Raw genomic sequence first — 13,384 nt, forward strand, 5'->3', positions numbered from 1 at the left:
AGTTGAGTAGCCTCGAGCTTGTGGCGCCATCTGCTCGCCAGGACGATGACGCGACCACCTACCAATCGTGGGCCAGTACAGACGATCGAGACAGCACAAAGCAGGACTGGGGATGCCCAAAGGTCCGCGACACGCTGACGTCACCCACGTTTGTCAAGGTGCATCCTATCCCATATTTATCCATCTGTTCCCAACGTTCTGACTTATCGTCGCAGATCGTCCTTCCTCATTGAGATGCTCGCTGTAAGCATACCGCGCGCAAGCTGAGGCAAAGTATGTGCTAGAAGAGTGGCTTACAAGGCAGGCATACAGCAGCTCCTGAGCGAGTTTCGCCCTTCGGGGCAACTCTTTGGACCCTGTTTGTTCTGTCGGAGCCGGACCTTACTTGTTCCCTCACACTCCAAGCATACGCGACCTATCGGTCCATTTCGCGGGAGAAGGCAAGATCTGCGACAGAGGAACGTGCATCGAAGGTGGTCAAGCATGTCCTCGGACTGCTAGAATCCCTTCGCGCGGTTGGTACGTGCTCTTGAACTTCACAGACGGGGTACTACACGGAGGGAAAGAAGGGCGCCCTTCGCAATGTCGCGGATAGGCCCCATTAACAGGTTTCCCCCGTGCCGAGGTCCATACCCTGATCATGATCTGCAAAGTGAAGGATGCCCAAGTTACTGAGCGATTAGGATCCGCGAAGACCGGCCTAGCTGCGTGGCCCTGGCAGCTATACATATGATGCCTACTAGTGAAGGGGTACGACGAGCTCTCTTCATCTATATACACCTACTTTCGGCCGCATGTGCCCTTCGAGCTACGCATAGAAGTCGGTGGCGAGTCGATCCCGAGCAACTACTATACAGTAGTCGCGTTCCTGACATCGATTAGATAGCTTCCGTACTGGTACTAGTAGACCTGCCCGAGGATCCGAGTCGGGGCTGGGCTTCGCGGACGCCACAATCAAGTTGTCAGCCACCATCATCATTGCGGTTTGTACCTCCTCTGGCTTAGTACTGTAGTCGTTTGCCTTGGCTGTGGCGCTTGGCCCAGCGACTCGCTCAAGCGTCACTGGTTTCATTCTTGTGGCAGTTATAGTCGCCTCCCAGTATGCCTACTGGCACTTGAACAGAATGCGTATTCGTTGCACCATTCCACGCTATGTGTAGTTGATAACCTACATGTGTCCTACTCCAGTTGCAGTCGAGGACGTTGGGCACCTCCGGTCTGTGATATGCCTGTGAACGGTGGCATCACATTTGGTCATGTGGCTCGAGCGTACAATGCTGGATAGGTGTGGCCATCTGCAACGGTTATAGCTGTGTCCTTGCAGTTATTGATCGAACAATGAAAGGCTCATAAGTGTACGGTGTAGAGGAACCATTTTGTATCAGAATGGCAGTCCTTGTTCAAGTTTTGATGATCACTGTTCAGCCCTGCACTAGCCGCCGTTCTGGTACTGGGAGGGTGCGCTCGGACAGGCACGGACCGCCGGCTTGGTGCCGTCTATTAAACAGAACGGTCCATCCGTCAACCGGGTTAACCTCTAGTGCAGGAAGCCGACGTGTCCACGATAGCAACGTGTCCACGAAGCACAGAAGTCATCCTATCAAGCTGTACCGGGTTTCCATTCTCATGTGCATAACCACAAAACTGTTTCAAGTGGCCTGTTCAGACTGGTCGTACGTACGAAGGTACGCGACACCAGCATCATTAGTGGTCCACTTACCGCCACATCTATTGGCGAAGTAACCGCACCTAAACCCAGTAGAGCGATGTCAGAGTTGTTCAAGAGCACGCGCTAAGAACCGTTGAATAGCAAGTCTAGAGCCGCGAAAAGGATCTGCTGACCCCCCGGCAGCGGGTGCTTTAGAGAAAGGAAAGCTCCGAACCTTCGCCATTGCTAGACGCGGGTGCAGCGTTTCGCGTCCTTAGGCATATCCTTCTTGGATGTCGGATGTCGACTCCGTGACTGTCGAGCGCAAGGGCGAACACCCAGCGCCCAAATCTCGAGCGCTGTGCTGCTGTGCTGCCCCGACTCGGTCCAGCGTTCCTCGGGCGACGTGGGATACACTGGGCGTACAGCATCCCGCTGCAGGACGGTCAGGCCCACAGCCCACGATACAGGAAGCGAAGATCCGCCCTATGCAAGCTATAGAGTCGCTAACAGATGTCGGTGTGCGTGCAAATAGTGGAGCAGCGACTACACCTGGCATTCAACCGTGAGACGACCCAATGCTGCGTTGCCAGTACAAAGTTCGTCCAATGGAGGCGCGCGGGTGCGTGAGGCTTCTAGCGGTATCCGCGCTCCCAACGTCGAGCCGTGAAATGACCTTCTTGCGTCTATCAGTGGCCGACGGACCAATCAACAGAAGTTCACTGGTTCGCGGTGACAGGAACGATAGACCTCTCCGTCCCCTTCACGCGGGGAAGGCGTGGGCTGGGCCTCTGATATGCATGTATTGTGTCCGAACAATGGCCACACTGCGACGCACCGCCCAACGAGATAGGGAATCGAACGTACTAGGCCAATGCACGTCCTCCAGGCATCGCAGATTGCGTTCAACGTGGTCTTGGGCAGTGGATCGCGGGATCGTGGTACCGTGCAGACCTATCAGCTACTGACCGAGCTCGCGCCCCTTTGTCCATTGAAAGCCGGATACGATCGCACGCGTTTACGTCTTTGAACTGGAAGAGGGATCATTAACGTCCTGGACACAGGCTGGAAGAGGGATCATTAACGTCCTGGACACAGGCAGGAAGAGAAAACGCGGCCGGTACATTGGCCAATAGTAAAACGTACCGTTAACTCCCTCGTGCGACGAAGGCTCTTGATCTCGTCTACTCAGCTCCGCACCCTGTCCAGTAGATTATCGAAGCCCTCCTCTTCCACGACTTCCCGTGCTGCCTGCAAAAGCAGGACGGAGTCAGGCATAACGTCGTGATGTGCCTGAGGTGTGGCAAAGCTGGGTCAGAGCGCCCTCAGACGTGTTCACATGCAGATGCTTACATCAACGGCGAAGACATTGGCGCGATCGAGGTCTGACGAACGCTGAGTTAGCAGTCCGCGAACGGCACGCATGCATGATGCGCACCTTCAAGAGAGTCTGGAATGATCATGATCTGACGACACTTGTACTATAGCCTGAGGTCAGCAGACAGCGCGGTTGACCCCACACGAGCAGTTCTTACGTATAAAATAAAATACTCGGGAGAGGCAGCTCGTCGAGGTCCTAGGGCGATAGCTGACCGGAGGCAAGCGCCTTCGTACGCTTGCGCTCGTCCTCGCGGCGCTGCTTGACGAACTCGCGCAGGAGAAGCCACGAGCACGAGCTCCACTTCTGCTCGTCCACGACGTCGTCATCACAGTCAGGTATGAGCCCGACGAGGATGAGCAGCCATGCCTTCTCGACGGCCAGCATGTGCTTCGCATGTTCGCATGTTCGCGCACTTTGGCACCCGGGAGAGGTACGACAGCCGTCTGCCCACCACGAATACTGCATCGTGGAGGTCCTCCGCATCAGTCGGAATTTTGGCATTGAGGCACATCTGTGCCGAGGCCCGGAGCGCATTCTTGAAGGTCAGGTCAGAGACCGTGACAAGCTGGACGGGTGCTGCGATTAGGGACAAGCTACGTAATGTATCACCCATTACGCACCGACCTGAATCCTACTGGCTTTCTTGAGTAACGGAGGAGTCAGACACACACACGCATACAATCACGCACTGGGCTTGCGCATGACTGGGAAAGGCCGGAAGTCGTCGCTGCGACATGGGAGAAAACATACAATTGACAATACTTACCGGCTGAACACCATTGTCAGGATTCCTATTACAATATGAGTGAGCACGTCCATGAGAAAACAATGAAACACCTAACTGCAGCCGCCCAGCTTTCCGTATGTTGTCGCATCTGCCTCCCGCCATCGTCGTTTTTGAAGAATGAATGTTGGCAAAGATCAGGATGAACGGCCTGCTCGTCCGTCGTGCGTAGCGCAGCGCGACCTTCTCCAGTTTGTCGAGTGCTGCCGACGTGCTCTCTGAACGCCGAATCCTCGAGGCAGCCGCACAAATGACGGACCTCGCTCTATATCCAGTGATGGTCCGGCTGGAAGTCCGTGAGATCAATGTCAATTTACAAGAGTCGTGGATCGACGTACCCTCTCGAGGGCCACGCCTTTGAAACAAGCTGGTCTGCGTATCCTCATTGAACTCGTAGTTCAACGCCTTGCCAAGACGCAGACGGAACACTTCCAGGTCTGGGTGCGCATCACATATCGCGACACCCTCGGCTTCGACGGCCTGCATAGCGTCGAGGATCATTGTACCCTTATGTACCAGTACCCTATGCGACCAACTTTGAGCTCTGACACTATGTTGTGAACAGCACATAGGTTTAGTGCATACCTTGGGACCGAGCAGGAGGTAGTACTGCCCAACCTCGGCGCCCTTGATGATACGGTCAAGCAGAGTCTGTTCTCGGCGGCGTACGTGCTGTGCCCAGGGAACATATTCGTCTCTGGCTTCGTGTTGCTTGCGTGAATCGCTAGCGAGTTCGACTCTTCGAGGGCTGGGTCCAGGCTGGGTCGTAGCCTCGTGCGAACGCAAGATCAATCTGCGGACTCCCATAGAATATGATTCCTGCCATGAGCGCACGAGCCTCTCGCCTCGTCGAGGACGTTCTTCTTGTACCAGGAAGCATTGGCGAAGAACACTGGTAGTCTCGTTAGCACAACATTCTGCAATGGAATGATCTCCACATTAAAATGACGGGCAGATGTTCAAGTACTAAGTACTAAGTGCTAGAGCTGCCTGTATGCTTGTCATAGTAGCATACACGTCTACGGGCGTGTCACCCCTCGTTGAAGAGAGTGCATGTTCACTGGGTGAACGGGAACCAGAACGCGACAAGAATTCTGCATAGCTGATGCTGTACCACTCTGACGCGGCCTTCCCCGTCGACACGCCAGCCTACTCATCCAACTGCGCACCGGACACGCCCCGCTGAACCACCACCTACACCGTATACGCCGATCAGACACCGACAGGTGCCCCGCCTGCGACGAACGCCGGGAGACGGTCCGACACTACCTTCTCGAATGCCCCGAGTACACCCCTCAGCGCGACTGGTTACGCCGCGAAATAGGTCGTCGAGCAGGATCGCTCCGGCACCTGCTATCGAAACCCGAAACCATCCGCCCACTCTTCCGCTTCATCCACGCCACCGGCCGCTTCGCCAACACCTTCGGAGAACTCGACCTACCGCGGAACGCGAACGGGACAGACGACCCAACCTGACGGACTAACGAACACGACGCGTGCATTCTTCACACTCTTCTATACATATCCCCTACCATCTCATCTCATCTCAATACGGACTCTACTAGAACACATTACACTGCACATACACCATACCAACGCGAACTCTCTAATCTCCCTACTGTACATACCACATACACCTCACACGATAATCACGTCCCGCCCGGCAAGGTGGCCTCTTCGGGGGTACACCGAGCCAATGTTCCCGTCGACCCCACGTTTTGACCTACTATATCAGTACAGTACCCCGGCAGCTCATGTCTACATAGGGCTTCGCCCTAACGCGACAATAAATGGGATTTACAAACAAACAAACAAACTCTGACGCGGTCAATGTCTGAACACGAGTGAATCATGACCAACGTAGGGTGTTTCATTCGAGTTCCATTCGCCCCAATTTCTCCGTAGGCCTCCGTGCCAGAGAGAATCCTCTCACCGTAGTTATGACAAATACATCTCGACTTCCAGGCCTCACGCGAGGTCCGTTTTCGCGCGAATGAGGCCCTCTAGACGTGTTCAACTCTTCCGCTTGTTCAGCGCTCTGCTCCGCGCGCAAGACCTTGTCAGCCAGGCGTTTGAGAATATGACCGAATGCAGATTCGCGTAGGTTGCGATGGGCTCCAGGACTGTCGGTAGGGGAGATCGTCGACCGACTCATTGAAGTTCAAGATAGTCGTCGGGACACGGTCACGTGATAGAATGTCAACGCGGACCGTCTTGCCTTGACATTGACAAGCACAGCGGGGTCGCGCGATCGGTCGACATACTGCAAGCAGGCCTTAACATAAGATGAGGCATTTTGCTCGCCCACTCTCACGTCATTCAATGAGACTTGCAAGGGTAGACAGTACACCTCGACTTGGTTGCAAACGGTATCAGCTGCCTGTGACCTGCTCGTCATCGACGCATAGAACAACACAATTGTGCCAGGATTTCTCCACGGCATATCATAGATGAAGTCACTCTAGTACCTAGGTCATCGTGAGTGAGTCGAGAACAAGGAATTTGTTATAGCTTCATCCAGAAATGCTCGTTCTACCATCGCCGCAGATTAGTCTCAACGACATCGCAGTGTTGACCAGCATTCATACCTAGTACAGAGTCTGCAGCTTGCACGACTCTTAAGACTCGTACATGACAATGTCAGCTTCAATCCCCTTGCGATCCTGCCAGTTGACAGAACATCTCACGTTTTAGCAGTGCAACACGTCTGATGAATTGAACGACGTACCAGCACCCTTTTCCCACTCAGACGCGACCCGAATACCAATGATAACCTCCTGCACTAATCCCCAAGATCGAGCTTGTGAGCCTTTCGAACCGGTGATCCACCGGAGGTTGGGGAAGATCGCATGCAGGAAAGCGCCTGTCTTTGCACAGTTACCAAGTGCGGGGCACCGGGGCACTTGGATCCGCTTCAACACTCGATTACGGAAGCCGCCACCGGGCTTGACGGGCTCGGGAACAGTGGCTGGGTCCGTGTCCACATCGATTTCTAAGCGCCACAGCGAGGGGCAGTACCGAGCGAGATGTGCGAGGCCTGACAGCGTCATCGCAGTCGGGGTAGTCCAGGGGTACTTGGCCATGCTCACAAGGGAGAGCTCTTCTAGCTGGGTCCACGACCTGGCCATTTCCTTGACTGCGTTGTCGTCGAGGACGATGCATGCCTCGATGAAGATCTCGAGCACACGCAGGTGACGGAAGACGCACAAGCGGGTCAACGACGCTGCGGTGATGGCTTGCGCACCCATTTCATCCCTTCCTGCATGCTCGCCACCATCGATCTTTATGGCGTTCAACCCGGTATGATCGCAGCGTTCGCGAATGAGCTCGAAAGTCTCACTGAGGGTCTCCGTGTTGGTGGCGCGGTCCGCTTTCAGGTGTAAATTTTGAAGTTGAGGAAAGCGGTACGGGGAGATCACCGTGTTAGCGACATCCACGGGCATGTTGAGATCCAGGGACACCAGTGTGCGGAAAGTCAGGTTAGGAGAGGAAAATGACACTGCCACTCTGCCAGGAAGAATGATCTCATCCTCGATGTCCGACGTAAAAGTGAGATCCACTTGAAGGTAGGCGAGATTTGGTAAAGTGGATAAGTCGACGAGAACATCATGTGTCAGAGGCGAGCGTAGTTTGAGTGTCGTCAGCATCTTGAACGGAGCGAAGACCCCACCCTGGATAGGCTCTTCGTCTGCCAGTGGAGGTGCAGCGAAACACATGTTACGTATGTCTGGGCAACGCTGAGCACAGCGAAGCAATACAGTGGGAGGATGTTCGTCGGACACTTCGCAGGAGTCACGGAAGTCTAGGTTCAGTTTCACGAGGTGTGGTCCAACAAGCATGTACGCAGAGTCATCGTATCCGGATTCTCCTTCCGCCTTCCATATCAGGGATTGCAGGTTAGGCAGCAGGCGATGGGGATGCCGCGCAGAGACAAGCCAACGGAATAGGTTCGCCGAGAGAGTGCGAGGCAGTTCCGATTTGTCGAGATTTGTAATGACACGAAGTTCTCGGATTCGATGTGCGTAGAAGTCGAAGCGCTTCCAGTCAAGTTGCGTGGTCGGCCTCGTAGGCTCCCTGACCGTCTAGGTGCAGCACGGACAATAGTCAGCTTGACCAATGAAGGCCTATGTAGCACAAAACATCGCGCACCAGTGTCTCCTGTCCAGTCTCAGACATCCCCGCGACTTCCCATAGGTCTGTTGGCAATACCTTGACAAGGTTGACCAATCCATCGTCCGGAAAGAACCACAGGCCATCCAAGGCGGGTTCGTGGAATGCGCGACATGTGAGCGCCAGCGCGCGTAACGCATGTTTGCCGTAAACTTCACCAGCGATCAAGCGGACGAGCTCCTGGATGGTCAGAGCTCGGTGCATCGTCGGGTGTGTTTCCATTCGTCAAGTCGCCGGCCGCTGCCATGGGTAGCGCACGAGTGCAACCTCGCGTTCAGCTCTGTATCCGTCTCCGACCCAAAGTAGTGGTACTGACCACAACGAACTCCGCACTGTTCTGGTATCTTGCTTTGTACACTGTACAGGGACGAGGGTTGTTCGAAGATTAACGCGAGTGTCGAGCGCAGCTGAAGAGCGAATGATGGTAGTAACAACTTAGGCGCCTACGGCTCAGCGCTCAGCGCTCAGCACTTCGCCTTCTCCTCGGAGTCCTCCTCCTCAAAGACTCGCTCGTTGAGTGGTCACCAGCTTGGTCCTGACAACTGCTGTAGTCTCGGTAAGTGACCACTGCTGCTATTGGATGGAATGAATATGTATGACTACTCCTTAGACTGTCGGTGTTGATGTCAGACTAGGACGAACCGCTTGACAGTTGACACCGTACATACCAACACCAGGACGCTGTAAGAGCTGCGTCCTCCGAATCTTCGTCCAGCTTCCTCCACCTATATCGGAGCCGTAGCCTCTGTCAGTGTTCCCAGCATATGCAGAAGGCCGAATCACAAGATACTGTATCCAGCACATCGCACGCGGAACGACCGGTACCCGTCTCCGGCTCAAGTTGACGACGTCGTAAGCACCACTGTCAAATTTAGAGTGAAGTCAAGTATAGCTAACTATGGTGCCTTTTTAGGCTGCCGAGGCTGCATACTTGCCTGTTGTCCTTGAAGGTCATCGGTGATTCAATCAAGCACATCGTACACCACCATGCATAGAATCCTGACCATCCCGGAACTCCTTCACCTAATATTCGGGGAAATCGATGCCGACGAGGGACGGTTGCTCCTGGCACTGGCGCTTACGTGCCGTGCTTTTAAGGAGCCTGCCTTGGACTGCTTATGGGCTTCGCCCGACGGCTTGGCCAATCTTGTTGAAGTTCTACCCACAGACCTATGGAGAGTTTCAAAAGAGAACCCGAAGATCCTTGTGAGCATCTTGCTGCTCTAGGCTATCAATTTGGCTGATTCGAACGCCTCTAGAGGCTCCGTTCACCCGTGAGGCCTACCACAGAAGTTGACTGGGAGCGCTTCGACCTTTACGCTCGAAGAGTACGCGGACTCTACCTCCGTGCTACAACCCGATGGATTAAATCTCGGGTCCTCTCGGGGAAGCTGTTTCGCTGGCTCGTCTCATCAAGGCCTCATCATCAACTGCTCCCCAATCTGTCGTTTCTGAGTTGTGCGTCAGATGTTCCGGCCGAAGTCCACGACTCTGTGTACACGCTCTTTTGTCCACGGCTTGCCAAACTGGATGTCCAACGCTGGTCTGAGCGCCCGGTTCCCGGTAATGTCTCCACGACATTGCTTCACCTCCCTCAACGGTCGCCGAACATCCGGACGTTAACCGTAACCATGCCTCGAAATGGGGAGCCTATCCCTGGTGGGATATTCGCATCGTTGAAACGGCTGAAGAAGTTGCGCTTACATGCGTCGGTGATGTTTCACGTCTTCGTTGAGCTTTCATCCTTACCGAATCTCGTGGACTTGGAACTCGACATCGACCGCCACTCACGAGCCATTGTTGGGCAAACAGCGGAGGAACGTACCGCCCCGGGCCTGACTTTTTGCGCTCTGGAACACTTGACCCTCGGCATGCCCATCACCGCTGCAAATGCACTCCTGTCCGCCTGTCGCTTTCCTCGGCTCCAGAGGATAGACGTGACAACGCAGTCCGTCACGGCCTCCACATCCCTCGATAGAACATTTCAACTCATCCACGAACACTGTAACCACACACACTTGGACACGATTTGGATAGAGAGCGGAGAGCACGCACTTCCTCACGAAGTGGGTAGAGAAGCCATCACCGCAGTGTCTCTGGAATGCCTCTGCGATTTCCGCCGTCTATGTTGCTGCGTGATTATGACATGGGAGCTGTGCATCATTCTTAACGACGAAAGCGTCAAGAAGATGGCCATGTCGTGGCCTCGACTTGAAGATCTGACTCTCAGGAACTTGGTGACGCACCCGTGGGCGATTCCGACCGCAACAACACTGGAGGGCCTCGCGCATCTCGCTCGGTTCTGTCCCTTGCTCAACGAGCTGTCCATCGACATCCAAACGGCCGACACCATCGTCTCAGCCAACGTCAAGCCCGGCGGTGGTTTCTGCAACCGGGCACTCCTCGCGGTCGAATTCAATCAATCGCCCGCGCTCGGTAACTGCGCGAAGATAGCAGCCTTCTTGCACGCAATCTTCCCCAACCTGTGGGAGATCAACTATATCGATGGAGAGGTGAGAGGCGAAACTTGGAGGCCGGTGGTGGAGGTACTTGAGGTGCTACAATTCGCCTCAAGATGGGAGAAGCATACCTGTGAGTCTGAGTCCGTGTCGAGCTATCGTAGCTGACGGTGACCTGTACAGGAATGTTCACGCAAACGCCGTGACTTCACCTGTGCGTACCGGAACGATGCATCTGGTATAATATACCTATAACTAGTGCGATGTCATGATATTATGCTCCGGCGACGGCAGGAACAGTGATTGGCCCAATAGGGTGTGGTGACCTCAGTGTCATATCGTACGCGCAACGCTCGTGGTGACTCTCATGCGATGAGAACGCGGGAGTCTTGATGACGGTAGGACGTCGACACTTTACTCGGTCATGGTTCCGGGTCGACAGTCCGCTCTTAAGATCTTGCTACTCAAGTTCGTACCGTCGCTGGTATTCAAGGGCTGCCGCCCGAGTCCGACATTTGTTGAAGTTGAGGTCGATTCGCTTTCATGTGTAGGATAATGCTGCCTGTTGTATTGGCGGGGAAAGAACAACGAGGCCAAGTGTCCAGAAAGATACAAATTACGGCGGTACTACCCGCCGTACCGGTAGTGGCGCAGGCGCTTGTACTATGGCAGCGGCGGCGGCGGGACTTCCTCAGGCTTCCTCCTCCTCCTCCTCCTCCTCCTCCTTCCTCCTTCAGCCGTGGTCCGAGTCGCAATGCATCAAGCCCTGCTTATCCCGGAGCTCTTTCGCCTTATACTCATCAAGATTCGCAGCAAACAATCACTCCTAACACTAGCACTTGCATGCCGTGCACTCCACGAGCACGCCTTAGATACCCTATGGACCTGTCCGGAGGACCTCAGTGACCTCGTGAAACTTCTACCAAGTGATCTATGGAGGTACTCGGGGATTGGCCCAGGCAGAATAATGGTGAGCGGGCGTCGCTTCCTATTCATTGAATTTTGTGCATAATTTTCTAGGAACTTAAGTCACCGACGAGGCCCACAGGGCCACAGGACTGGGAACGCTTCGACTTTTACGCGCGGCGGGTCCGGAAGCTCGAGTTCTCTCCAGAGTTCTCTCTTGCTCTGTCGAACGACCTCTTTCACTGGCTGACCTCGTCGCGGCCTTCGCAATTATTGCTTCCTAATCTCTCAGACATCTGCTGGGTGGCCAGCGACTCTTCCGAGTACCACGACTCTCTGTACGTGCTCTTCGGTCCACGGCTTATTGCGCTCCGCCTCGAAGTCTGGGAAGCTGAATCAGCGGCCTCCCAGACCGCGCCTTTCGCGTTGCTCCAGCTTCCACAGTGTTCACCAGACATCGAGACGCTGCGCTTCCTTGGGCCACACGACTGTGAAGCTCTCCCGGCCGGGGTCTTGGCGTCGCTCAAGAAGCTAAGAGCAGTGAACCTATGCTTGCCTTTGACGCTTGACGCCTTTGCTGAACTGTCGACCTTACGGGCTCTCTCACAACTGGAAATCAACCTCTCATTCTTTGATGACAAAGTGCTCATTGCTAGCCAGGCTGTAGGACTGCGCACTGCTCAAACACTCGCTTTTGACGCTCTCAAGAAACTAGTCCTCATCATGCCCATGACTGCTGCCAGTGCAATCCTCTCCCGCTGCCGGTTTCCTCAGCTCGGGCAGATAGTCCTGCGAACGCGGTCCGCGTCCAACGTTGAACCCCTTCACAGTGTATTGCAGCTCATCTGCCAATGCTGCAACCATGCCGTGCTACATGACATCCATATAGATATTGGCAAAAGCGCAAATCCCGACGAGCACGTAATTTATACTTTGACCGCAGCGTCTCTGAGGCCCCTATGCCACTTCCACCATCTCCGCACCTTCAAACTAGTCACCGCTCAGGTGTTCATCGTCCTCGACGACGAGGCCGTCAAGGAGATGTCCATGTCGTGGCCGCTGCTCGAATGTCTACAACTGATGACTGCGGTCGAAGACCCCTGGGCCACCCCGACCCAGACGGCGACGACGCTGGACGGCCTCGCACATCTCGCTCGCTACTGCCCCTCGCTACAGGAGTTGGCGATCGACGTGGACACGGCTGGGGCCACTGTGTCTGCTCGCGTCAAGCCTGGTGGTGGTTTCTGCAATTACGCGTTGCGACGGATTACAATACCCCGATTCCCCATGCTCAGCGACTGCGCGGAAATAGGCGCTTTTTTACACGCGATCTTCCCCAACCTGCGACAGATTGCTGTTCCTCCTGGTTTTGAGAATTCTCCTTGGAAAGCGGTGGAGGTGGTGCTTAGAGGTATATGGATCGTGTCTCAGTGGGAAAAGAGTACTGGTGAGCTGTGCTACTAGCTATCTCCTGCGCACCCATTGCTGATTCCGTGCATAGGATTGCGGGCGTGACGTCGATGGTTACGATTCTGAAGTGATGTACTAGGTGTGGCTTGTTGTGTAACAATGCTAAAATGTACTGACGTGACGTTGTCGCAGTCGCAGCCTGTCATGCGGTGTTAGACGAAGGGGTCGACCAACTTCCTCAGTACACCCTCCATTGAGATGTTTGCCTGTTTTACCTGTACATGACACTGGATGAAGTGTCTTCGCTGGTGTCAACCAAGCTCGGTCGTAGCTACTATCCGCGTGGTTCGAAGCGAAGCCACGGACTCGCCGAACGGCTGGAGACTGCGAGCAGAGCGCCATCATTCTGCACACAAACTTGCTCGCTGACGTTTGCGTGTCGTGCGAGCATCATAATAATATACAGTGACCCTCGTATACACTCGAGCCACACTGCCAGTGGTCGCCGGGCTGAAGTGCAGCCAAAATATTCTACGTAGGATGGTGCGCACTGCGCGTTGAACTACCACGTGATCGTCTCTCGACGACTTGTCAACGGCGACTATATCTTAGCCTCAGAAATTGTT

General features: G+C 54.6%; 4 protein-coding genes across 4 annotated transcripts; 2 read left to right on the plus strand and 2 right to left on the minus strand.

Annotated features, from left to right (window-relative positions):
- Positions 1–2,836: 2,836 nt before the first annotated feature.
- Positions 2,837–4,620, minus strand: C8Q71DRAFT_849467 (uncharacterized protein; the record flags this gene model as incomplete). Its single annotated transcript, XM_047926706.1, has 12 exons — positions 2,837–2,899; positions 3,002–3,033; positions 3,087–3,098; positions 3,242–3,416; positions 3,481–3,594; positions 3,650–3,671; positions 3,719–3,733; positions 3,796–3,820; positions 3,867–4,031; positions 4,073–4,099; positions 4,152–4,293; positions 4,399–4,620. The coding sequence occupies 12 exons, from the start codon at positions 4,618–4,620 to the stop codon at positions 2,837–2,839; spliced, it is 1,014 nt and encodes a 337-aa protein (XP_047776676.1).
- Positions 4,621–6,146: 1,526 nt separating this feature from the next.
- Positions 6,147–8,418, minus strand: C8Q71DRAFT_770630 (uncharacterized protein). The gene is made up of 5 exons (XM_047924324.1): positions 8,300–8,418; positions 7,963–8,223; positions 6,542–7,895; positions 6,402–6,476; positions 6,147–6,345 (listed from the first exon to the last, which is right to left on the minus strand). The coding sequence occupies exons 2-4, from the start codon at positions 8,203–8,205 to the stop codon at positions 6,460–6,462; spliced, it is 1,614 nt and encodes a 537-aa protein (XP_047776677.1). The 5' UTR covers positions 8,206–8,223; positions 8,300–8,418; the 3' UTR covers positions 6,147–6,345; positions 6,402–6,459.
- A 340-nt stretch (positions 8,419–8,758) lies between these two features.
- On the plus strand, positions 8,759–10,742 carry C8Q71DRAFT_156871 (uncharacterized protein). The gene is made up of 4 exons (XM_047916659.1): positions 8,759–8,835; positions 8,897–9,189; positions 9,243–10,575; positions 10,626–10,742. Coding segments are annotated over exons 2-4 (1,554 nt in total). The 5' UTR covers positions 8,759–8,835; positions 8,897–8,970; the 3' UTR covers positions 10,628–10,742.
- A 403-nt stretch (positions 10,743–11,145) lies between these two features.
- Positions 11,146–13,324, plus strand: C8Q71DRAFT_770636 (uncharacterized protein). Its single transcript, XM_047924325.1, has 4 exons — positions 11,146–11,412; positions 11,463–12,795; positions 12,850–12,897; positions 12,951–13,324. The coding sequence occupies exons 1-3, from the start codon at positions 11,197–11,199 to the stop codon at positions 12,861–12,863; spliced, it is 1,563 nt and encodes a 520-aa protein (XP_047776679.1). The 5' UTR covers positions 11,146–11,196; the 3' UTR covers positions 12,864–12,897; positions 12,951–13,324.
- Positions 13,325–13,384: the final 60 nt, after the last annotated feature.

This window comes from Rhodofomes roseus (assembly GCF_022264815.1).
Source record: "Rhodofomes roseus strain CIRM-BRFM 1785 chromosome Unknown C8Q71scaffold_16, whole genome shotgun sequence".
Taxonomy (NCBI): domain Eukaryota; kingdom Fungi; phylum Basidiomycota; class Agaricomycetes; order Polyporales; family Fomitopsidaceae; genus Rhodofomes; species Rhodofomes roseus.